Genomic DNA, 27,648 nt, shown 5'->3' on the forward strand with positions numbered 1-27,648 from the left:
GCCTGGTCCTGGAGACCTGGGATTGAATCCCATGTCAGGCTTACTGCATGGAGCCTGCTTCTCCCTCTGCCAGTGTCTCTGCCTCTCTTTCTTTCTGTGTCTCTAATGAATAAATAAATAAAATCTTAAAAAAAAACAACACAGTCATTTGTCAGTCAATTCAGGGAAAAACCAGTTCAGTCAGTTATCTTTTCAAAGTTTGGCCCAAAGAACACTGCTTAGCCTAGGGAATACTCTAGGTGGCATAGCTATCAAAAAATATTATGTCAAAAAGTGATAAAAGTCAACAGGTTTTTTCATGTTTTAATTTCTGTTATGAAGTCCCAAATGAATATTTTTCTTGGCTTAAGTTTATATTTTATTATTGATAAAAAGTTTATTGCATAATGATGAAATTAAAATTGGAAGTTTATTGCATAATGATAAAATTTTAGTATATGCATTTTTGATATATGCATATAGAAGTATATGTAAATGCACCAAAAAATATATCCTAAAAGTAAGTGAAGCTAAACTGATAAAATTACAAGGAGATAGTGATCCATCCACAATCACAATAATAGTCTTTGATGCCTCAGAATTTTACAGATCTAGTTGACAAAAAATTAGCAAAACTGTAATTAGCAAGCTTGATTTCATAGAAATATGTAGAATTCTGCAACCAGCTATTAGAGAATAAACATTCTTTCCCAGCATTTAAGAGACATTTTGAAAAATTGATCATATGCTTGACTAGAAAGAAAACCTTAGAAACTAAAAAATCAGTATTCTACAGAAATACTCTCTGGTCAAAATTCAGTGCAATTTAGAAAGCAACAACAAAATTTTCATGTATTTAGAAATCGGCTGCATGTATATGTGCATAATTCATACAGCAATAAATATTTTAACATACTAAAAATGTATTGAATCAGATATTTATCCAATCCAATAATACTTTCAATTGAATAGGAAGTGTATTTTGAAACTTACAAGCATATCAAATAATAATAAATAAACCTATTGCATAATAATTCATAAATACTTGGTTGATTAGAAAAAATGTGTTGTCAAAAATAAATGAATATAATAAACAGTAGTAAGAAGATTATTTAATGTATTTAGAAGAACAATTTTTTCAAGTCCTTTGGCAGTACTAGATTTTCTGTCACACACTTTCTAGCACAATACTTTGCAAACAGACATTCAATTAGGGTTTTTTTCCTTGTATGCAATGGACAATAGTGAAAAATTATACCCTGGTATAGTGTTGATGAATTCATTGAAAATCATTCTTACCTAATCACTAAAGTAGATTCTCCAAGGTTATCTATTAGGCAATCTGGATCAATATATTGAAGTTACTTCAATTTAGATTTTGAAACAATTTAGATTGGCCTTCCTAAAAGTTCTGCTAAATTAATGAAGCATAATATAATTGTTTAATCTTTTCAAAAAGGGAAAGTGACTCTTAAAGCTACATTTTACAGATGCTTTCTTGTCCAAGTCACGTATGGGTGAAGTATCTTCTCTGGACTCCAAGCCCTGATTTTAAGCCAGGTATGGATGTATGGTTTTTGAAAGATCTAATGATTAGTCATGTGGGGCTAGTTAAGGTTATAGATAGGCCACCTAAACATAGTGGCTTAATTCCAGACTAATCATTGGGTTCCAGTTCCTGATTTATACAATCCCACCCTGAAAATAAATCTCATCAAACGTATTTTTAGTATGTAATATGTCTCAACATTGTCAGGTAAATACTCAGTCGGTTAAGGTAATATTTAAACAATGCATTTGTACCAGCATTTGAATTCACAGAAATTTTTATAATAAAATTCTTTCTTCCATTACAAATAGAAATTAAAACATAAAAAAATCATTCATTCTATTTTTTTTTAATTAATTTTTATTGGTGTTCAATTTACCAACATACAGAAAAACACCCAGTGCTCATCCCGTCAAGTGTCCACCTCAGTGCCCGTCACCCCTTCCCCTCCAACACCCGCCCTCCTCCCCTTCCACCACCCCTAGTTCGTTTCCCCGAGTAAGGAGTCTTTATGTTCTGTCTCCCTTCCTGATATTTCCCAACATTTCTTCTCCCTTCCTTTATATTCCCTTTCACCATTATTCATATTATACCAGTTGTTTTCTTTATATTCTCCAATTATTACCAGTTGGCTCCATTGGATTTATTCATGGATCCCTCCTGAAGCTTATGATTTTAACAGTAACATGTGATATTGCAATCAATATGAAACCACACAGAACCTCTGACCTAAGAAAATGTAACTGTTATATATAAATTCAAATATAAGCTAAGAATTTGAAAATAGTCAAATACATAGAATCTCATTGATTTAGGGGGAATACTGGCCTGGATTTGTGAAATATTTTCAATAGGAAAATCTTAAATGCAATTCTAATACTTTCAAGGATCTTGCAACTTTTCATTTGTACCCTTATTATGAAAATTGCCACATTGTCTCCTGTATTGTGGGAGTTTGTGTATCTTTATCACTATATTAAAAGTTCTTTAAAACTAGAAACTAGTTTTTATAATGTCTTCCCTGTTGTCCAGCGATTTAGTAAATACTTCTTAAATATTGAAATTGTATGAAGAAGTGAAAAAAGCACCAGAGTGGGAAAGGAATCTTGGGCTTAATTGTGGCTATGCTACTAATCTAGGAGATTAGCAATGGAAAATGTAGCAGCAAAAAAATGGCAAAACTATTTGAAGGAGGAAAGAAAGAAGTCAAAATTGTGAAGAAGGCAAAGTTGGTTTCTTCATGCTCCCATAATCTCTTAGATTTTGTTTGTTCCTTTCCTCCAAATCTGGAAATCATTTCTACATTACCACGTTGTTCCCCACTAAAAGTACTCCCTGTGTGTGTGTATATATACTCACAGAAATGCATTTTATTAAAATATGCAGATATTTTATATAAATGTGTATTTTCAGCCTTTTTAGTCAGCCTTATTATTGCCTTTGTCTCTTAGTCTTCCATATAACATTGTAGATTTCACTTGCCTCAGTGGCTTTCCTCTTTCAGGTAGCCTTAACTAAGATCTTCCTGTACTTGTAGTTTATTTTCCTGTGCTCTAGTATCATTATATTTTTATCATTTTACAAATTCAGCTCAGCATTTTCTGGGTGGCTATATCCCACTCTCATTTTCCCTGAACCCACCTCTGTCTGCCACACAACTCTGAGGGATACACTGAGGGGTTTAACTTTGAGCCTTTTAGTTGATTTCACACTCTTCAGATTTCATTTCTGTAGGCTTGAAGTTAACAGCCTGTTATTGGCAAATCCAGCACTATAGTAGCAAAAATATGGTGAAATTCCCACTGCCTAGATAATTCCATAGGGTTAAAAAGGTCCTCCAAAAAGCAGACACCTCCATTTAAAATGCACATGTAGTACCTTAGTGAGAAGGGAGGTCACTGGACAAGACCTTCCCAATACTTCAGTAAGGGAAGGTTAGCTAATGCTTTGACATTGAAAAGACCAGAGCATGATCCTGAAGAAATGGGATAGCCAAGTGGAGTGTAAAGGGTGTAACCATCTGGCTGGAGCCTAGAGCATTGCCCACAAAGGTCAATTCAAGATCAATTCAAGGGGAAGTAGCTTTAAAATAAACTTTTAGAATGCTAGAATGAGGAGTCTCCAATTTTTTTGAGGCTGGCAGGGCCTAGGATTTAGGGGTAAATTACCACATTGATATTGATTGAAGATATCCTTTATTTTCTTTACATCTGTGCCTTATAAAGTTGATTAGACCATAAGGGTTATTGGTGTTTCTCAGCCTATCTTCAACGGAAGCCATTTTTCTCTTCATCTGCTTTTGCAATCTTTTATACCACATGCCTTTTCTCTTACTTTTCCCACTGCTACTTTCTTTTCCATTTTCCCTCCTCCATGGCACTTCCCCAAGTTTTAGTTCCAGCCCAGTCAAATGCAGATGCTCCTAAGGTGCCTTTGAGAACCGCTAATCACTGCCATAGATTGTGGAGACAGTTCTGTTTATAGGGACTTTTTTCCTGTAAGGCATCAACATCCTCATCACCTTAGCTTCATGCTAAGGGCTGTTGTGTTTGTCCCTCTGTGATAAACCTGGGAGATTTGAGAATCCTGTCTTGATTGGGTAGATTTTGAAGTAAAGCTGCTTCTTTTGGTTGAGTCCCTCTCCTTCCCCATCACCCATCTGTCTCAGTGATTTTCTTGCAACTAGTTGTGCTGTTCGATAGAATTGGAAACACTGCAGCTTACATCTGTCCGAACAGATGGAATTCATTTTGCATGAGTGTTAACTGATTCATGCATTGCATAAAGAAAGCAATCTGTGTTAAATTGTAATGAAGCATTATCTTCTGTGTGCTGAAACCTATTTGCTTATAGAAGGTTAAATTCTTTGCCTTTGCCCATGTGCTCACACACTACCCCCATGGTCAAGCCCAGAAAAACTTTAAAGACAGAAAGCATGCCATGACAATGGGAGAAAATGAAAACTGAAAGGAAAAAAATCTTGATGCAAAGGTGGCTTTTGATAGCTAAGTTCCCTTTTATTTTTGTAGTGTATGATCCTTCAGAAAGAGAGAAAAGAATATTATGGGAGGAGGCTCTCCCCATGGAGCCTCATCTTTCACTAGATGATGATTTTACTCTATAAAACATTGGGAATGTTTTTAGAGTGTTTGACATAGTATGGACCCTAGTCACACAGTTTCTGTGTACCTTCCTTAGCAGAGCACATTTACAGACTGTGACTTTAAACTTGAACTTGTGGGGATCCCTGGATGGCTCAGCGGTTTAGCACCTGCCTTTGGCCCAGGGCGCAATCCTGGAGACCCGGGATCGAGTCCCACGTTGGGCTCCCGGCATGGAGCCTGCTTCTCTCTCTGCCTGTGTCTCTGCCTCTCTCTTTCTCTCTCTCTCTCTCTCTATCATGAATAAATAAATAAAAATATTTTAAAATATAAACTTGAACTTGTGACCAGCAATGAAGTTTTTATAGTATCACCCATCTCTAGCACTGACCTTCAGTACTTTTGTACCTTTATACTTGTGGACAGTGATGTGTGTTTCACATAGCAGTGCATTGAGGTCTTTCTTTACTTGCCTATTAGTACCTATTCATTTATTTCCAGCAAATGGTGTATGGATCCTGCAGCCAAGAACACTGCACTTTATTTTCCATTTTGTGCAATTCACTGTTTGAATGCTGTAACGCAATAGAGAGAAGTTCCATTTACAAATGATGTTACTACATATTTTGACCTATTTTTACCTGCAGGAGTAATAGCAAGGGTAATAAAAATCAGTTGAAGCTGCTATATTAGCACACATAACTGCCTCAAATTACAGGGCAGTTTCTAAGCTACAAAGCCACTGAAACCATGAAGGCCATCTTCCGACTCCTTTCATAGTTCTAATAAGCATGACCATGACTGTCCCATATTTCTGGATGAAGAAAAACATTATTCTGTTGGATTATGCTTTTGGTAAACTACAAAATTTCTGTTTCAGTACGTATGCTTTGGCTCCATTTAGCCAAGTTTTGGGTATTTTGGGGGTTTGCTAAGAAAAAAAAGAGGTGAGGAACTTGGAGCTCTCACCATCTCATGTCCTCACAGTTGACATAACCACAGGGGGTATAAACAGCAGATATTTGGTGAAGAAACTTTGGGAATAGTAGCCCCAGATTAGAGGAAGTATGGATAACAATTAGGTAATGTCACCTGACAAACCAAACTTTTACCAATTTGGCAAGAGATTCGGCAATTTTATTACTTTTGTAGGTTCATGCCCTGACCTCGAACAGCTCGTATCTTCTCCCTTGAGGCTCCGTGACTAAAGAGAGCTCTGAGGAATTTTGAGTGGCTTCACAGTGGAACCACAAAGATGATTATAGGGTCAGGAAAATTAAATTAACCTGTGGCCAAATAATGGCCTTTGAGTTCCTGGAGTACTCTGCTACAGTGAAGCATTTCACAGTCTTTGTCAGGAAACTCCAGTGTATCATGGGGCACATTGGACTTTGGGCTCCTTCTCACTCTTTTCCCATGTAACCTGGCATTAAAACTATCTTTGTGTTTCCTACCATCACACACATATATACATATAAACACCTTTGCCCATCCATCTCCTCCCTATTTAGAGCTCCATACGGAGACTGATTTGGTTTAGTTCAAATCATACTTGCTAAGTGCTGGTTATTGCTAGGTATTGTGCTAAACTCTAGAGATATATAGAAAAAAAAATTCCTTTAGAGAGTTGCCAGTCTAATAGTGGAGATGTGTAGGTAAATAGATTAGAATTAAACCTTGAACAAGGTGGGGGTTAGGGGCAAAATCCATGTATAAATTTTGACTTCATAAAAACATAATTACTGATAGTCTACTATTCCTGACAGCCTTACTGATAATATAGACAGTTGATTAACACATATTTTGTAAGTTATATATATATATATGTATATTATGTATATGTATATGTTATATGTCTTATACTATATTACACTGTATCGTATATAATAAAGGAAGCTAGAGAAAACAAAATGTTGAAATCATAAGGAAGAGAAAATACATTTACAGTACTGTACTATATTTGTTAGTATTATAAATTTATATATTTATTGAAAAAATATGCATATAAGTAAACGTGTGCAGTTCAAACTTGTGTTGTTTAAGGGTCAACTATAATTAGGTAAGAGGAACTTCTGAAGCCTCAGGATTATGATGTACTAAATCATAATGTAAATTTCATTTATGTTACTGAAGAAATTTGAATGCAAATTTATTCCTATATTTACAAAGATATGATATTTCTTCATAGTGACCTAAAAGTCACGACTGTGTCATAAACAATACATATAAAGTCCAGCAGCAATCTCTTTGTTACTATTCTTGAAGGAAGAGTAGTTCCTATGCCCTTGTCCCCTGAATTGCAGTGTTTGCCCTGAAAGTTGTAGAAGCTTGATTACAGAAGGTTTCAATCCTGAAGTGCCAAGGTTAAAATAGTATTTATTTAACTCTAGGCTTTTATGCTCAAAGCCAGAAATATTTGCTGCTGCTTATTCTGAATTCTCTCCAAATGGAGAAAGTCACACCCAAAATGAATTTTCCAACTTTGATACACTTGGCTGTATCAAAACTTTTGTGATAATGGGGTGCTCATGCAAATATCAAATCAGAAACTCTCTTCTGTTCTCTTTACCAGCTAAATGACTATTATCCCTAAATCAAATATAATGAGCATGATTTTGGTGGCCTAGCACTATATTAGGCTTGTGTGAGTTATACAAAATGTGAGTTTTAATCTTGTCAGTTATCAAATAGTACTTATCAAACAGCTACGCATTTGTGAGTTTCCTAAAACTTTTAAAGCAAATCTAAATTTGAAGTCTGTGGAATTCCTTTAAGGAGCTCCACGAACAGGTGGCATCTCTTCCTTTGATAACCTTTAGAAATAAATAATCTTACTGATGGATAAGGTGTTAGCTGAAGGATGACTGACATGTTCCCTTATATGTTCCCAACTCTACCCACTCATCACTACAACCAGTCTGTACTAGATTCTCTCCAATCTCAGCCACACCTCCAAAGCCTAACTGTTACAAATCTATATATCCCTTTGGGGTTGTTGAGTTTACTGGTGATGATTAAGACTAAAAAATGAAACAAAATGAAAAGACTTTCAAATAATAATTAAACCACCATTACTTCTCATTTCAACCATTGGTTAAATAAAGGTCCTGCTTAGAGGCATGAATATGGACTTGCTAATCTTGAAAGTCATCTCCAGCCTCATGTCTTTATTTTTCTGCAAACACAACGCTGACATAAACTATCCTGTTAGCCATATTGTCTCATCCCTCCACAGCACAGCACAGCACCAAGTACTCCCAGATGCTGTTTATGGCTGCACTCTTGGTGGCCTTGAAGCATCACTTAGTTTGTTTGTTCGGAGAAAGCTGGCATTCAACCAAATGACTAGAAGGACAAAACTGTGTGAATAAAAAACAAGGTTACTAAATGGACATGAGTGTAGTGAGTGCCTTGTGGCCTTCCGCCACCACAAAACCAATTGAAAAGAAAGAAAGAATGCCCTGGGGATTATGTGGTTTAGATCTGCCAACAGAAGGCAAAGCAAATAACTGAAAGGACAATGTAGGAAGTGCTGAATAGTTGACAGTCTTTCCACAACAGTTTCCTTAATTACATGATTAAAAATAAAGTTTTCAGCCTAATCAAAATTACAAGGCCATCAAGGACTGTCTTGTATTCTTTCTGGGGAAAAACATAGTAATTAACTGCCACAGAATGATGGATTTTTCCAACACAGCTGTTACAACTGCTATTTTATATCATTTGTTATGGTTTAAAATGTGTAATCCCCAAGAAATTGATCATTACTGCAATTCAGCACTGGTTTTTCAGTGCCTTAACCACTCTGAGCTTTGTATTCAGACTATTAACTAACAGAAGCCAGTCATAAAATATTAAACAACTAATGGTTTATTATTCCATGATGACTTCTGTTTCATTTTCAACAAGATCTTATTTTTAAAAATTTGTACACTGAAGTTTCGAGCATGACAAAAACAGGTGCACTCTTGCATTCTTTCCTTTTCATCTCTCTTTTTATGGCCACTCCCACTTTTTCCTTTTCTTTTCTTCTTTAGTGGCTGTGCCTTCATACTCAAATAGTCTCATAGCCTTTGTTTATGATGTGTCACTCATTGGGTCAACCCTACCTACCCTTCAGAATTTGTTAAAATGCTATTCAATCTTTATGGCCCATTTGACATTCTGCCTCTTCCAGGAAGCTTTTTCAGTTACTCTATTCATCATTCACTCAACTCTTGTTTGTTAAAATGGTCTTATGTACCAGGTATTATGATAGACACTAGAGAAACCAAAATAAAAGGAAAGATTCCAAGCTTTCAAGAACTTTGATGTTTTGGGATGCCTGGGTGGCTCAGTGGTTGAGCATCTGCCTTCCACTCAGGGCGTGATCCTGGAGTCCGGGATCAAGCCCTGCTTCAGGCTCCTTGTGGGGAGCCTGCTTCTGCCTCTGCCTATGTCTCTGCCTCTCTCTGTGTGTCTCTCATGAATAATAACATCTTTTAAAAAAGAACTTTGATGTTTCACTTGATTTTATTGAGTAACTAAATCCTTTATAAAACTATGTGCTTCATAACTAGATTTTATTATTTTCATGTATTTTTTCATTATCATTATCTGTATGTAACTAACTTACTCTTGTATTGTCAGTGTGGTTCTGTATTTATAAAGGATTTGAGAAGACTGAGTCCTACCTAGGGCTCATCACCTATTCCCTGCTTTACCACTACCTCTCTCTCTACTCTCCCTTCCATGACTATATCTAGCTCCTAGATTTGCTAAGAGAAATAATGAATAACTGGAATGGCTATTTATTTCCACCTGAATAGGACAAACCTATAAAACAAAAAGTGGAGATCTTAAGATGATGTGCGCCAAAAGGAAGTATGGTAGACTAGTTGATCAGTTAGAAGTCAGCACAGCTGTCTTAAGTGACCAGGATACTATTTATAATTTTCTTCTGCAACAATTAGGTAACTTAGAGTTTGATTCTGGATCCCCAAAGTACAAGTTGACTGGCTTTATTACTTTTGAGATATTCCCCCAAATTGGAAGTAATCTGAAATAGAGTAATTTGATTTTCCAAAAATAAATTTGAGAAGTTTGGTGTTTAATGAAAACTAGTACAAGTCTAATTTGCAAACTAGAGGATTCTTTTATGACCACCCCTTCATTTTTTGTTATGTATATCAAGATATTCCTGCATTGATTTTTCTTTAAAGCAGGTACATACATTTTAACAACTTTTTTTTTTTTTTAATGTGACCAGTATTCTAAATTCAGGAACATGTCACATTTTCTATTCATAGGACAGACCCAGAATGCTAATGTTCAGCTTGGAGCCATTGCAGAACAATAGAACACTAATACACTGTTTTGCCTGGGGGAAGCCGCTTATTTAATTATCTAAATGAATTACATAAGAACGCAAATTCTTGCTAAATTGAAATCAACACATTGAGGAATTAATGTTGTCTCCTGGATATTTCAAATGGTTCTGGAAAAAGAATACACATTTTCCCCAATTACTATATTTTAAAGCATAGCCCTTGAAAATAGTTGTCAGAACATAAATTATTCAGAGATTTTTTAAGGATTTTATTTAAGACCTTCACATGGCATCACATATTCATTCTCTTGAACCCCTTAAACTATATTTCACCCCCAGGAATTCATGTAGTCATTAGTCTTTGCATTTGGTTTTATTCTTTGTTTCAGGTGTAGACATCTTAAAAACTGTAAATTCCTCTAATAAAATTGTGACTTTGCACTTTGAGTATTCCTTCTCACTCACCTTTACTTTGCTTTCCATTCCAGACACCTGCTACCTTCATTCATTATAGCTAACGGACAGCCTTTCTTGGAACTCTTCAGATTCTAATCCTTTCCTTTCTCCACCTTCTACTTCCATCAATACCTAACTGTTCATTGCCATTCTTGCAGTTATCTAATCTGATCACATAACTCATGCTAAAGTGTTAATGACAAATAATAACTCAGTATGTATTTATCCCAGCTGACATTTCAATAATCAGGAAGTTTTGTTACCTTAATAAAATTTAGGACATAGCAAATGATTTTTGTACTTTATGACAGGTGATAGGATGGAGGGGGAGTTTTTGAGTACTTGACCTTCTGGTGCCCCTAAAATCATACTATATGAGATGCATCTATTAATAATTAAACTTGAATAAGTTGAATGAGCTTGCTGACAAGACAAAGAGCTGCCTGAAGTGAAGATAGAGATACTTGATTCCAGATGTCAGTAGGTTTGAGCGTCCCATCAAGAATGGATAAAAATTATTGTTACTACATATCATCTTATGTTACTCAAATATGAGAGGGCTTGTGAACTTACAAAATAAACTTAAGCAGCAGTTTCTTTTATTATAATAGGAATGAAAGCTAGGAGAATTTTCTTCTACTTGTTATGTGATGCTTGAGAATTAAAAAGACATTTTTTGCATGCCAACTCTGTTTCAGGGATCTTTGTTAATCCAGTGCAACTGGTGACTCCTGCATGATACTAGGGGTATTACTGATAGTAGAAAAAACACATTTATAGTTTAAGGCTTTCCTTGCTATTTTACTGTATAATATTCACAAAGACCAGTGAGAACTGTGAGGCTATTTAACAGTCTAGAATGCAAAACCAAACTTTTTTTTAAGCATTCTCCCTGTGTGTTTTCAACAAATGGTGTTTTAAATTAATTTCTTATAAAGCATATATTGTAATTGAGAAAAGGCATATCCTATAAATTGGATTTGCTGGTTTGGGTTCAACATCTCATTGAGGGAGACAATCTATGACAACATGGCCTTCAGTTGAGATCACAAAACAACTTCTATACGGCCCGTGATCCACAAGATGGCACCACTGAGCAATTAGTTTATCTTAAAATGACTTCTAGGTTCTCTAGATAATGCTGGAGAATAATGTTATCCCTTTTCAAAACCAATATCAATCACTTCTAATGAATAGAGTAAGAAAGGGAAAAATTATGACTTTACAGTGGAGAAACTTTGCAGGCATCACTTTAACCAAGTACTCAAGGTTAACATCACTGGTGATCAGTCATTGTTATACCATGTACTCCTGACGTGACATGGTGAGAAGGGCACTTCACTTTTGTGACATTTTTTTCCTCAAACCCATAACCTGAGTCTAATTATGAGAAAACATCAGACAAATCCAAAGTTAAGTATATTCTACAAAATACTTGACCAGTATTTTGTCAAGATAATAAAAAACAAGAAAGAAGACTAAGGAACTGTCACAGATCAGAAGGGCCTAAGGAAATATGACAGTTAAATGGAATGCAGTATTCCAGTCTGGGTTTTACAAAATGACGTTAGTGAAAAAATTGGGGAAATCTGAATAAGGACTACAATGTAGTTAAGAGTATTGTACCAATGTTAATTCTTAGTTTTGACAATTGTACTGTAGTCATATAAGATATTAACATTAGAAGAAGTTGAGTGGAAGATAAATAGATCTTTGTGATGTATGATCTTTGAAACTATTCTCTAAGTCTAAAATTATTTGAAGTAAAAACTTTAAGTCAAGGAACTCTCAAAAATACTAGGTTAACAGGCAGCAATTTTCCATTTATTTATTATATGGATATACCAGAAATCTATAAAAGCTTGAATAATGGTTAGGCATATTAATCCAGTATATGGTTTCAAGATCTGGAGTTTATTTCCTCTACAGACACAGTGAACATATTTGCCAAACCCCACAGTAGGATACTTTGTTTGACAAAATATGTTTATGTAACTTTCAAGTGAGAGAATAAACCACAGGTAATAAAAACCAAGTTGATTATCTCTGTTCTCTGCCCTTTGGTGGCACCTTTCAGTTATCTCACTAAATGTGTGTTATGAGATTGATAACTGTGTATTCTAGCCTTGCCTTTTAAAAACTCTGTGGCTTACTAACCACCGGTCATATGAGACAACATATGGATAAGATCTTTTCTAATAAGCCAAATGTTTGTGTAGCACAGAATAGGAGTTTGGACTACAAATATCCTCTTAGAATCAACTAAGGAAATATTTTTAACTTCTTTTTTTAAGATTTTAAAAATTTATTCATGAGAGACACAGAGAGAGGCAGAGACACAGACAGAGGGAGAAGCATGCTCCTGGCAGGGAGCCAGATGTAGGACTCGATTCCCGGACTTGGGATCATGCCCTGAACCAAAGGCAGATGCTCAACTGCTGAGTGCCCCAGGCATCCCCATTTTTAACTTCTTTAAAGGATGTGTGAGAACCAGTTTTCAACATGTTATATCTGTGCATACAGATATGAGAAAATTTTGACTTAAAAATGCTTATGTAAATGATTAGGAAAACAATAATTTATAAGCCTTGATAAGAGCTAAATAAATAAAAATATTAATGTATATTTTCTCCCAGAGATGCAAATTAATTTGGGAGTCTCCAACATATTCACATGAAGAAGAATGAAATTGGACCCCTATCTCATATCACTCACAAAAATGAACTCAAGCTATGTTAAAGATTTACATAACCTGAAACTAAAAATCCTAGAATAAAACATAGGTGGAAAGATTTCTTGACATTAGTCTTGGCAATGCTCTTTGGGATATGACACCAAAAGCATAATCAACAAAAGCAAAAAATAAATGAGACTACATCAAACTAAAAGTTCTGTACAGCAAAAGAAATCCTCAACAAAATAAAAAGGCATTGTATAGAATGGAAGAAAATATTTGCAAACCATCTATCTGATAAGAGGTCAATATCTAAAATATTAAATTCTTTTTTTCTGATAAGTCAATAACCTATAAATTTTCCTTTCCTTAAAAAATTCTAGTTTTTGGTAGCTATCATGCTCCACCCAAAACCACTCACCTGATTTTAGACATTTCGTTATACATTAATTCGTAGTTTCTGAACCCTATACCAAGTCTAGCCTATTCCCTTAGCTTGATTGCTATCCTTCTATGTGTACCAATTTCCTAGGGCTGATGTAACAAATTACCACAAACTGGATGGTTTAAAAGAAAAAAAAAACTGTTCCCTCACAAGTCTGGAGACTAGAATTCTGAAATCAAGGTATCAGCAGAGCCATTCGTCCTCTGAAGTCTCTAGGGACAAAGTCTTTCTTGCCTATTCCAGCTGTGGGTAATTGCCAAAAATCCTAATTGTTCCTTGACTGAGATACACATCAATTTCTGCCTATGTCCTCATATGGCATTCTCCCTGGGTATCTATGTCCACATTTCCCTCCTCTTAGAAGGACAGTAGTCATTGGTTTTAGGGACAACCCTAATCTAGGATGACTTCAGCTTAACTTGATTACATCTACAAAAACCGTATTTCCAAAAAGGGTCAAATTACAGGTACCAGTGGTTAGAACTTCAACATTTTTTTTTTTTTTGGAGGACACAATTCAACACAAAACATCTTGACCTAACTCTTTCAGGCTTGACTCCATAAACTAAAAACAGCAACCCATGCCACTTCCCATCAATGCTGCAACCATCTAACCAGTATAATTATTTAATGCTTAATTATTTGTCAAGAACTGTGGTTAAGTCAAGGTGGCAGCATTTCTAGAGCTACTTTAGTTACTGAAAAGTTTTCTAATCCATTTCTGACACATGGCCCCATTTACAAACAGTGGCATGCTCAATAGGATTGAAGTAACCTTAAATGTATGGGATAAAAACCTATCAGTCTTATCAGTGGGAAAAAATAGAGAAGTGTTGACATGCTTGTGTACCATGTAACATTGGTGGTAATGGTAGAGAGTTCTTTTCCTTTTGATTTTCTTTGATGAATTGGCTTTATTTTGATGAGAGAACTTGTAGGAATCATCTCAAAATAGCATTCATATACTTCAAAGTGGATGCTTTATAAAAAGAGATTTGACAACAAACAAGTAATATACTTAAGGATTACATTTCTGAAATCAGTCGATCTTTTGCATCACTCACTTACAGGTTACACCAAGATATTAATACTATTCAGAGACACCATTCCTCATTTGATCATTCTATAAGTAAAAACTGTTGCTGTCTTTCACATGAGAGCTGTGACTAATGACAGTCCTTTTGTTTGAATACCCCTGTATTTCCTACAGCTGTGGCAACAAATCCACGTATTAAATACCTAAAACAACAGAAATGTATTCACTTACAGTTCTCAAGACTAGAAGTCTGCAGGGTCATTCTCCCCCTGAAGGCTCTAAGGAAGATTCCTTTCTTCCTTCTTCCTAGCTTCTAGTGATTGCTAGCAATCCTTAGAATCCCTTGGTTTATAGCTCCATCATTTCAGTTTCTTCTGTCTTCACGACTCTCCTCCCTCAGTGTGTCTGTGTCTCTGTGTTCAAATCTCCCTCCCCTTTCTGTTACCTAGACAGCAATCATTGACCACTATAATTGACTATAATCCTCATTTAACTGGAGTACATGTGCAAAGACGTTATTTTCAATTAAAATCACATTCTGGGGGGGAGGGGCAAGATGGCGGAAGAGTAGGGTCTCCAAATCACCTGTCCTCAACAAATTACCTAGAAAACCTTACAATCATCCTGAAAATCTACGAATTCGGCCTGAGATTTAAAGAGAGAACAGCTGGAATGCTACAGTGAGAAGAGTTCACGCTTCTATCAAGGTAGGAAGACGGGAAAAGAGAAATAAAGACACAAAAGGCCTCCAAAGGAGAGGGGCCCCGCGAGGAGCCGGGCTGAGGCCGGGGCGAGTGTCCCCAGGACAGGAGAGCCCCGTCCCGGAGGAGCAGGAGCTGCACAAACCTTCCCGGGCAGAAAGGCCTCGCAGGGAGTTAGAGCAGGACGCAGGAGGGCGGGGATGCCCTCGGGCTCCCTGGGACACTAACAGGCACCTGTGCCCCAGGGAGAGTGAGCCGAGCTCCCTAAGGGCTGCAGCGCGCACGGGGGGACCCGGAGCAGCTCGGAGGGGCTCGGGCGGCGGCTCCGCGGAGGGGGCTGCGCGGCTCCGGGAACAGCTCGGAGGGGCTCGGGCGGCAGCTCCGCGAAGGGGGCTGCGGGGCGGGAGCGCGAATCCAACAGCGCAGGCCCCGGAGCACAGGGCGCCGGGACACAGCCCAGGATCCGGCCTCCCCCGGGACAGGCAGAGGCCGGGAGGGCCCAGGACAGCAAGGATGCTCCTGCCCCGAGCTGAGCAGATCAGCGGCCCCGCCCCGGAACCTCCAGGCCCTGCAGACTGAGAGCCCCGGAGCTACTGCGGGGGCTGACTCCAGGTTCCCAGAGCTGCCGCCCCGCCACTGTGGCTTCCTCCCGGGGCCTCACGGGGTGAACAACCCCCACTGAGCCCTGCACCAGGCAGGGGCAGAGCAGCTCCCCCAAGTGCTAACACCTGAGAATCAGCACAGCAGGACCCTCCCCCAGAAGACCAGCCACACGGACCAGTTCCAAGGGAAGTCAAGGGACTTAAAGTATACAGAATCGGAAGATACTCCCCCGTGGTTTTTTTGTTTTTTTGTTTTTTTTTTTTGTTTGTTTGTTTGTTTTTTGTTTTGTTTCGTGCTTTTTTTTCTTTCTTTCTTCTTGATTTCTGATTGCTTCCCCCACCCCACCCCACCCCTTTTTTTTCTTTTTTCTCCTTTCTTTCTTTTTCTTTCTCTTTTTTTCTCTTTTTCCCCCCTTTTCTTTCTTCTTTCTCTTTTTTCTTTTTCTCTTTTCTTTCCTTCTCTCTCTTTTTCTCCTTTTCCCAATACAACTTGTTTTTGGCCACTCTGCACTGAGCAAAATGACTAGAAGGAAAACCTCACCTCAAAAAAAAGAATAGGAAACAGCCCTCTCTCCCACAGAGTTACAAAATCTGGATTACAATTCAATGTCAGAAAGCCAATTCAGAAGCACTATTACACAGCTACTGGTGGCTCTAGAAAAAGCCATAAAGGACTCAAGAGACTTCATGACTGCAGAATTTAGATCCAATCAGGCAGAAATTAAAAATCAATTAAATGAGATGCAATCCAAGCTAGAAGTCCTAACGACGAGGCTTAACGAGGTGGAAGAATGAGTGAGTGACATAGAAGACAAGTTGATGGCAAAGAGGGAAACTGAGGAAAAAAGAGACAGGCAATTAAAAGACCAGGAGGATAGATTAAGGAAAATAAATGACAGCCTGAGGCAGAAAAACCTACGTTTAATTGGGGTTCCCGAGGGCGCCAAAAGGGACAGAGGGCCAGAATATGTATTTGAACAAATCCTAGCTGAAAACTTTCCGAATCTGGGAAGGGAAACAGGCATTCAGATCCAGGAAATAGAGAGATCCCCCCCTAAAATTAACAAAAACCGTTCAACACCTCGACATTTAATAGTGAAGCTTGCAAATTCCAAAGATAAGGAGAAGATCCTTAAAGCAGCAAGAGAAAAAAAGTCCCTTACTTTTATGGGGAGGAATATTAGGGTAACAGCAGACCTCTCCACAGAGACCTGGCAGGCCAGAAAGGGCTGGCAGGATATATTCAGGGTCCTAAATAAAAAGAACATGCAACCAAGAATACTTTATCCAGCAAGGCTTTCATTCAAAATGGAAGGAGAGATAAAGAGCTTCCAAGACAGGCAGGAACTGAAAGAATATGTGACCTCCAAACCAGCTCTGCAAGAAATTTTAAGGGGGACTCTTAAAATTCCCCTTTAAGAAGAAGTTCAGTGGAACAATCCACAAAAACAAGGACTGAATAGATATGATGACACTAAACTCATATCTGTCAATAGTAACTCTGAACGTGAACAGGCTTACTGACCCCATCAAAAGATGCAGGGTTTCAGACTGGATAAAAAAGCAGGACCCATCTATTTGCTGTCTACAAGAGACTCATTTTAGACAGAAGGACACCTACAGCCTGAAAATAAAAGGTTGGAGAACCATTTACCATTCAAATGGTCCTCAAAAGAAAGCAGGGGTAGCCATCCTTATATCAGATAAATTAAAATTTACCCCGAAGACTATAGTGAGAGATGAAGAGGGACACTATCTCATACTCAAAGGATCTATCCAACAAGAGGACTTAACAATCCTCAATATATATGCCCCGAATGTGGGAGCCGCCAAATATTTAAACCAATTAATAACCAAACTGAAGAAATACTTTGATAATAATACACTTATACTTGGTGACTTCAATCTAGCTCTCTCTATACTAGATAGGTCTTCTAAGCACAACATCTCCAAAGAAACGGGAGCTTTAAATGATACACTGGACCAGATGGATTTCACAGATATCTACAGAACTTTACATCCAAACTCAACTGAATACACATTCTTCTCAAGTGCACATGGAACTTTCTCCAGAATAGACCACATACTGGGTCACAAATCGGGTCTGAACCGATACCAAAAGATCAGGATAGTCCCCTGTATATTCTCAGACCATAATGCCTTGAAATTAGAACTAAATCACAACAAGAAGTTTGGAAGGACTACAAACACGTGGAGGTTAAGGACCATCCTGCTAAAAGATGAAAAGGTCAACCAGGAAATTAAGGAAGAATTAAAAAGATTCATGGAAACTAATGAGAATGAAGATACAACCGTTCAAAATCTTTGGGATGCAGCAAAAGCAGTCCTGAGGGGGAAATACATCGCAATACATGCATCCATTCAAAAACTGGAAAGAAATCAAATTCAAAAGCTCACCTTACACATAAAGGAACTAGAGAAAAAGCAACAAATAGACCCCACCCCCAGCAGAAGAAGACAGTTAATTAAAATTCGAGCAGAACTAAATGATATCGAGACCAAAAGAACTGTGGAACAGATCAACAGAACCAGGAGTTGGTTCTTTGAAAGAATTAATAAGATAGATAAACCATTAGCCAACCTTATTAAAAAGAAGAGAGAGAAGACTCAAATTAATAAAATCATGAATGAGAAAGGAGAGATCACTACCAACACCAAGGAAATACAAACGATTTTAAAAACATATTATGAACAGCTGTACGCCAATAAATTAGGAAATCTAGAAGAAATGGACGCATTCCTGGAAAGCCACAAACTACCAAAACTGGAGCAGGAAGAAATAGAAAACCTGAACAGGCCAATAACCAGGGAGGAAATTGAAGCAGTCATCAAAAACCTCCCAAGACACAGGAGTCCAGGGCCAGATGGCTTCCCAGGGGAATTCTATCAAACGTTTAAAGAAGAAATCATACCTATTCTACTAAAGCCGTTTGGAAAGATAGAAAGAGATGGAGTACTTCCAAATTCGTTCTATGAGGCCAGCATCACCTTAATTCCGAAACCAGACAAAGACCCCACCAAAAAGGAGAATTACAGACCAATATCCCTGATGAACATGGATGCAAAAATTCTCAACAAGATACTAGCCAATAGGATCCAACAACACATTAAGAAAATTATTCACCATGACCAAGTAGGATTTATCCCCGGGACACAAGGCTGGTTCAACACTCGTAAAACCATCAATGTGATTCATCATATCAGCAAGAGAAAAACCGAGAACCATATGATCCTCTCATTAGATGCAGAGAAAGCATTTGACAAAATACAGCATCCATTCCTGATCAAAACCCTTCAGAGTGTTGGGATAGAGGGAACTTTCCACGACATCTTAAAAGCCATTTACGAAAAGCTCACAGCAAATATCATTCTCAATGGGGAAGCACTGGGAGCCTTTCCCGTAAGATCAGGAACAAGACAGGGATGTCCACTCTCACCACTGCTGTTCAACATAGTTCTGGAAGTCCTCGCCTCAGCAATCAGACAACAAAAAGACATTAAAGTCATTCAAATTGGCAAAGAAGAAGTCAAACTCTCCCTCTTCGCCGATGACATGATACTCTACATAGAAAACCCAAAAGCCTCCACCCCAAGATTGCTAGAACTCATACAGCAATTTGGTAGCATGGCAGGATACAAAATCAATGCCCAGAAATCAATGGCATTTCTATACACTAACAATGAGACTGAAGAAAGAGAAATTAAGGAGTCAATCCCATTGACAATTGCACCCAAAAGCATAAGATATCTAGGAATAAACCTAACCAAAGAGGTAAAAGATCTATACCCTAAAAACTATAGAAGACTTCTGAAAGAAATTGAGGAAGACACAAGGAGATGGAAAAATATTCCATGCTTATGGATTAGAAGAATTAATATTGTGAAAATGTCAATGTTACCCAGGGCAATGTACACGTTTAATGCAATCCCTATCAAAATACCATGGACTTTCTTCAGAGAGTTAGAACAGATTATTTTAAGATTTGTGTGGAATCAGAAAAGACCCCGAATAGCCAAGGGAATTTTAAAAAAGAAAACCATAGCTGGGGGCATCACAATGCCAGATTTCAGGTTGTACTACAAAGCTGTGTCATCAAGACAGTGTGGTCCTGGCACAAAAACAGACACATAGATCAATGGAACAGAGTAGAGAATCCAGAAGTGGACCCTGAACTTTATGGTCAACTAATATTCGATAAAGGAGGAAAGACTATCCATTGGAAGAAAGACAGTCTCTTCAATAAATGGTCCTGGGAAAATTGGACATCCACATGCAGAAGAATGAAACTGGACCACTCTCTTTCACCATACACAAAGATAAACTCCAAATGGATGAGAGATCTAAATGTGAGACAAGAGTCCATCAAAATCATAGAAGAGGGATCCCTGGGTGGCACAGCGGTTTGGCGCCTGCCTTTGGCCCAGGGCGCGATCCTGGAGACCCGGGATCGAATCCCACGTCGGGCTCCCAGTGCATGGAGCTTGCTTCTCCCTCTGCCTGTGTCTCTGCCTCTCTCTCTCTCTCTCTCTCTCTCTCTCTCTCTCTCTCTGTGACTATCATAAATAAATAAATAAAAATTAAAATCATAGAAGAGAACACAGGCAACACCCTTTTTGAACTCGGCCACAGTAACTTCTTGCAAGATACATCCACAAAGGCAAAAGAAACAAAAGCAAAAATGAACTATTGGGACTTCATCAAGATAAGAAGCTTTTGCACAGCAAAGGATACAGTCAACAAAACTAAACGACAACCTACAGAATGGGAGAAGATATTTGCAAATGACCTATCAGATAAAGGGCTAGTTTCCAAAATCTATAAAGAACGTATTAAACTCAACACCAAAGAAACAAACAATCCAATCATGAAATGGGCAAAAGACATGAAGAGAAATCTCACAGAGGAAGACATGGACATGGCCAACATGCACATGAGAAAATGCTCTGCATCCCTTGCCATCAGGGAAATACAAATCAAAACCACAATGAGATACCACCTCACACCAGTGAGAATGGGGAAAATTAACAAGGCAGGAAACAACAAATGTTGGAGAGGATGTGGAGAAAAGGGAACCCTATTACACTGTTGGTGGGAATGTGAACTGGTGCAGCCACTCTGGAAAACTGTGTGGAGGTTCCTCAAAGAGTTAAAAATAGACCTGCCCTACGACCCAGCAATTGCACTGTTGGGGATTTACCCCAAAGATTCAGATGCAATGAAACGTCGGGACACCTGCACCCCGATGTTTCTAGCAGCAATGGCCACAATAGCCAAACTGTGGAAGGAGCCTCGGTGTCCATCGAAAGATGAATGGATAAAGAAGATGTGGTCTATGTATACAATGGAATATTACTCAGCCATTAGAAACGACAAATACCCACCATTTGCTTCCACGTGGATGGAACTGGAGGGTATTATGCTGAGTGAAATAAGTCAATCGGAGAAGGACAAACAGTGTATGTTCTCATTCATTTGGGGAATATAAATAATAGTGAAAGGGAATATAAAGGAAGGGAAAAGAAATGTTGGGAAATATCAGGAAGGGAGACAGAACATAAAGACTCCTAACTCGGGGAAACGAACTAGGGGTGGTGGAAGGGGAGGAGGGCGGGTGTTGGAGGGAAATGGGTGATGGGCACTGAGGTGGACACTTGACGGGATGAGCACTGGGTGTTTTTCTGTATGTTGGTAAATTGAACACCAATAAAAATTAATTTAAAAAAAGAAAAAATAAATAAAAAAATAAAAAAGAAATAAAATCACATTCTGTAGTTGTGGGTTAATCTAAATTTTTAGGAGACACTGCCTAACTCACTACAGCACCCAAATCAAATCTTGTGCTAGATAAGGCATTATATTTTATGTTGAAGTCTTACTCATATAAATACAAAAGTGAATTTTTTCTATGACTACAAGTTGAAATATTTTTTTAAGATTTTATTTACACAGAAAGAGAGTGAGTGAGTGGGGGGACAGACAGAGGGAGAGGGAGAGAGGGAATCTCAAGCAGACTGCACTGAGCACAGAGCTGGACACAGGGCTTGGTATCATGACCCTGAGATCATGACCTGAGCCAAAATCAAGAGTCAGATGCCTAATTGCGCCATCCAGGTGCCCCTACAATTTGAAATATTTTAAAAGGCACCAGCCACAAAATGAGAGCTCTGATTCCTAACCTCTGTGTCCATTTTTGAAAATTATAAGTTTATAACTTGTACTTTCTTTTAGGATAAGACTAAATTTTTGGAACTCATAATGTTTCCAATAAGAATCTTTCAGGGACACCTGCGTGGCTGAGTTGATTAAGTGTCCTGCAATTGATTTAGGCTTAAGTCATGACCTCAGTGTGGTGAGATCCAGCCTGGCATGGGGCTCCATGATCAGTGCAGAGTACTGCCCCTCTGCTCCTCACTCTGGTCTTACTCACTCTCTCTTAAATAAATAAATAAATAAATAAATAAATAAATAAATAAATAAATAAAATCTTTTTAAAAAGAATCTTTTAGAACTTTTTCCTTTCATAAATATCATTGTTCTCATGACTGAGAGCATACTAAACACTTTACAGGTCATTGGATTACTTATGTATCACTCTTACCTGTGATCATTATGGCAAAACTTATTTAATGTATAAGAGGGGTGCAGTGGAAAGATATATCTGCATAATGCTACATAATCAGTTGAAAAAATGTTGAGTATTAGCACCTCCTTTTTCCCTATCTTCAATCTGAAATTTTTACTTTTCATATAGATGCTCTGGTACCATGTATATCTAGACTAAAGATGCTAAGAAAACAGTGTCTTCAAATGGCCAATAATGTCCACTATTTTAATACAAACACAAAAAAGCAAAATTACTCCATAAACTTGCTTGATTTTTCAAGTGAGCTAGTTGGAGTTTCTTTTAAAATATTCATAATTTAGGGGCACCTGAGTGGCTCAGTTCATTAAGAACTGGACTCATGGGCAGCCCGGGTGGCTCCGTGGTTTAGCACTGCCTTCAGCCCAGGGCCTGATCCTGGAGACCCAGGACCCTGCATGGGGCCTGCTTCTCCCTCTGCCTGTGTCTCTGCCTCTCTCTCTCTCTCTCTCTCTCTCTCCCCCATGAATAAATAAATAAAATCTTTAAAAAAAGAGAGAACTGGACTCATGATTTCACCCCAGGTTATGATCCCTTGAGTCATGAGATCAAGACCTGCATGAGGCTCGTGCTCTGTGGAGAGTCTGCTTAAGATTCTCTCTCCCTCTTCCTCTCCCTCTCACCCTGCTTGCACTCACTCTCTTTAAAATAGATATATCTTATAAAATAAAATAAAATAAAATAAAATAAAATAAAATAAAATACTGATAACATAATATTTCTGTTCTCTATATAATACCTGATATTTCTTCTATATGTAATATGCTATTTTCCATAATAGGCTATGATGTTTGACCTTATTTAATTATTTATATTTAAAAATTTTAATTCCAGTATAGTAAACACATATTTTATATTAGTTTCAGGTGTACAATATAGTGACTCCACAATTCTATACATTACTCAGTGCTCATCAAGATAAGTGTAGTTTTAATCTACTTTACCTGTTTCACCCATCCACACCACTCCTTTTTAGTAATCATCAGTTTGTTCTCTACAGTTAAGAGTCTGTTTTTTTATTTGTCTTTTTAATTTCCTTTTCTCATTTGTTTTGTATCTTAAATTCCACATATAAGTGGGGGCGCCTGGGTGGCTCAGTGGTTGAGCGTCTGCCTTTGGCTCAGGGCGTGATCCCAGGGTCCTGGGGTCGAGTCTTACATCAGGCTCCGCACAGGGTGCCTGCTTCTCCCTCTGCCTATGTCACTGCCTCTCTCTATGTCTCTCATGAATAAATAAATAAAATATTTTTTTAAATTCCACATATGAGTGAAAACATATGGTATTTGTCTTTCTCTGACATATTTCACTTAGCATTATACTCTCTAGCTCCCCATGTTGTAAATGACAAGATTTCCTTCTTTTCATGGGTGAATAATATTCCATTATGTACATATATGTGTATGTATATATGTATATGTATATATATATATATATGTGTGTATATATATGTGTATGTATCTGTTCTCCTATCAATGCGTGCTTCTTGATTGTATAGTTAGCATTTAATGTTTGTTACTATCCTGTGTTTCAGGGACTCCATGAAAAAACTGGTGCATTTACAGCTGTTAAAGTAATGAATGCTCGTAAGGTAATATATCTTGTCCATATTCTGTTCATTTAATGGACTGTGTATGGTGTTGGGATAAACAGCAAGTAATGAATGCTCGTAAGGTAATATATCTTGTCCATATTCTGTTCATTTAATGGACTGTGTATGGTGTTGGGATAAACAGCTCGGAAAATAGTTGTGTTTTAATCATTAGTATACAAAATTATAATTGTGTTAATCTGGATTTTTATATTTATCAATTAATATTTCTATCCATTAGTATCATATTTTTAATTATTGATTTATTGTTTTTACACATAAAATGTTTCACTCACAGTGAAAGGTCTACATATTTTGGCATTCTTTAAGAATGAAGAAAATATCTATATTCCTGTCTATTTCTAGTTATCTGTTTCTAGGGATAGCAAAGAGGAGATTTCCTCTAATACTGTGTTCATTCTCCTGTTTTCCATCATATATTTCTCCCTGACCAACCTTTCCTTTTGAGAATTGAGGCCATTAGATTCTCAATGACAGGTAGAAGGAAAGAACTTGTCATAGATGCACATTTTTCAGGCATTTTCTGACAGATGAGCAAGAGGGACAGTTTAATTGACATTGTTCCTGCTAACATTTGTAAAGTTGTGTCATGGTTCATAACATATTGTCATAGAATTTGTTAAGCACTGATTTCTGTCTTTTTTCTTTAGCATGAGTGCCTCACTTTTCAAGATAATATTAGCATGAACATAGCAAAGATAAAATAATTTTCACTTCACTATACCCTAAAGAAAAATTCTCAAATTTATGACTGAAAAACTATACATATTCACTGAACTGTTGTCAATGCCATAAACTGTTCTTTTCCAATTTGTGCAGGGAGTGAATTGCTGAAACTGTTTAAAGAGTTTTATGGTTTTTATTTTGCCAGTAAATGTCAAATGTTGAAAACCAATGTGAATTTCAAGGAATTTTGAGGTTTTGTGGATTTATTTTGCCCTACAAACCATGTCTTCCAAATAATCAGCCTAGTACTTTTTGAGTGTGCCTTTCTAAAATAATTATTTCCTTCTTTTGACTTGAAAAATCTTTTACATATATTTAATTTACCTTTTAGGTACTCTAACTTTTGAAATATTTAAAAAGCATGTTCAACCCATAGATAGTTTCAATTACCTTGTTTTATAAGGAGAAATAGCACTTTCCTAACATCAAATGGTAATGTTCCCATTAACATGGCAGTTAAATCTGTTACTATGAATTTAGTGCCAAGTTTCTGTATATATAAGAATTTCATTTTTTGAAGTAAAATTATTAGTGAAAATTGAGAGAGGAATAATATTATGTTACTCTTCCACTTAGTGCCAAAAGAACACAAAATATTTAAAAATAAATCATTCTCCGAGTGTACCAGTGGATCTAATAACATTTTGTTCTTGATTTTGCAGACCCCTTTACCTGAAATAGGAAAGAGAGTGAGAGTGAATAAATATCAAAAGTCTGTTGGATGGAGATACAGTGTGAGTACTGAAAGTCCCCTCTAGGTCTCAAGCTGTCTTTCCTTTAATTTTCAACTTTAAACTAACCCTTTATATCTTTATCTTTAGAGGGACATCGCTAAAATATTCTTGCCTGGAAGTGATAACATATTATCTTTTAACACATTCATTCACATAGATTCAATCATTGTACTTGAACACTAACATCTGTCATAAAGCAGGAGCTAGAAGAAATGGTTCCCTGAACAGGTAAGTGTTGACAGCAGGTGAAGAATTGATTATATCCACAGAGCATAGAACCCTCTAGCTGAGTAGTAACAAAAGAGATAAAACCAAGAGAAAATTTTTCCTTGAATTGGCCTGCACAAGATCTTTTTTACACCTTTCACATGGTATTCCAGACTGACTGGCTATTCCCCCATTGTGATTCTAACAACATTGTTATTGTATATGAGCTAAAGGAAGACTATCCTTTTTTTATTGTAAGAACAATAGCAGACAGAAAACCACAGACTATCCAAGCTAAGTCTTCACACATCTGGCATAGTACTTGATTAGATAACGGAGTGTGAAGATCCTTTCTACTTGAAGCTTTTTAACTGTCTTACAAAGCAGTCTCTATGACTCTAATAATTTTCTGGCTCTAGAATAAGATCAGACAAAGAAAATTCTTTTTTGGTAGATGTTGGTGATCTATGAAAATATTCTGTGAGCCTAAGGGCAGAATTCCTGCTCTTATCAATATAATTCATTGATATCTTTTTTCTTACTTTTCTCCTCAGCTATCTGGTATTCAAATATTTTAAACCTTTGTGCCTTAATAAATATTATCTCAGGATTTAAAATAACTTTTTCCATTAACACAATCACATTCAGAAAACATTTGTATTTATATTAGAAAGGTATTGGTAAACAGCTTCATGATTCATCTAATAAGTACCTGGCTCCTGTTTTATTTACAATGTATCTCAGGACACAAAGCATATCCAAGTGAAAGAGTGCTGATTAATAACATGGTTTGGTAGATCAAGAAGCTGCAAAAGGTGGGATCACTGGGTGGCGCAGCGGTTTGGCACCTGCCTTTGGCCCAGGGCGCGATCCTGGAGACCCGGGATCGAATCCCATGTCAGGCTCCCGGTGCATGGAGCCTGCTTCTCCCTCTGCCTGTGTCTCTGCCTCTCTCTCTCTCTCTCTCTCTCTCTCTCTGTGACTATCATAAATAAATAAAGATTAAAAAAAAAAGAAGCTGCAAAAGGCTAAGGAATGAAAAATATAATCTTTGACTAATTTTGGTCTCATCAAACATTTCTGTTAATAAGTCCCTTTAAAGATCTTTCCCCAAACCTCTCTGGTATTCTTTCCACGGGGAAACATATTTTGGTTCTAGAACTGGGTGAAATTATAAAGGAAGTTGCGGTATCCTTGAGCTGCTTATTTTTGACGAAAAGTAGGATGTTCAGGCTACTCTGGGATCAACTGGCCCTGAGCCAGGAAATGCTATAGCATCATGTTACTGGGATGTGTGTGAGAGTTTTAAATTACCCACTTGGCCTGATGGATATAATGTACTTATGTGTTTTTCACAAGCTCAACTTCCTGTTAATTGAGAATGGCAAACACACTAATGCTTTTCAAACATATCTGATCTTGGTTTATTGGTTTTGGGGGAGTTTGTATTTATGTGGGAAACTCACTCTTAAAATTTTTTCTAATTGGTAACTTAGAACTCTCTGATTATATATTTTAGTAAGAAAAATAACTGTTAGCTGATCATCCAGTTAGTATCTCTAAATCATCCTGAATCCCTTGGGATAAGAATTTTGTGACTTGTACACACATCTCTTTGAGTCAGGGATTTATGGAAATAGCAGTAATATGGAAGTCCAGACACATGAGTTTAAATCCCAAGTCTATCACTAAATTGCTAAGAAATACTTGGAAAACTGGTCTTACCTCTTTTGGCCTCAGATTCCTTATAGGTAAAATGGCACCAGAATATTTGGCCTACTTATAACCAGGGCAAAAAATATGATCAAATGCAACTGCATAGCTGTCTGGAGCCCAGCTATTCTCCTACTTTTGCTTGG

General features: G+C 37.3%; 1 protein-coding gene across 6 annotated transcripts in view; it reads left to right on the forward strand.

The window, feature by feature from the left end:
* The window catches only part of NRK (Nik related kinase), a 144,728-nt gene that overhangs the window by 42,168 nt on the left and 74,912 nt on the right, over positions 1 to 27,648 (forward strand). For all 6 annotated transcript variants that reach the window (XM_072744954.1, XM_072744953.1, XM_072744958.1 and 3 more), the window contains exons 3-4: positions 24,045 to 24,101; positions 25,511 to 25,582. In XM_072744954.1, coding sequence (XP_072601055.1) covers positions 24,045 to 24,101; positions 25,511 to 25,582 — 129 coding nt within the window. The remainder of the gene's footprint in view (positions 1 to 24,044; positions 24,102 to 25,510; positions 25,583 to 27,648) is intronic.

This window comes from Vulpes vulpes, chromosome X (assembly GCF_048418805.1).
Source record: "Vulpes vulpes isolate BD-2025 chromosome X, VulVul3, whole genome shotgun sequence".
NCBI lineage: Eukaryota > Metazoa > Chordata > Mammalia > Carnivora > Canidae > Vulpes > Vulpes vulpes.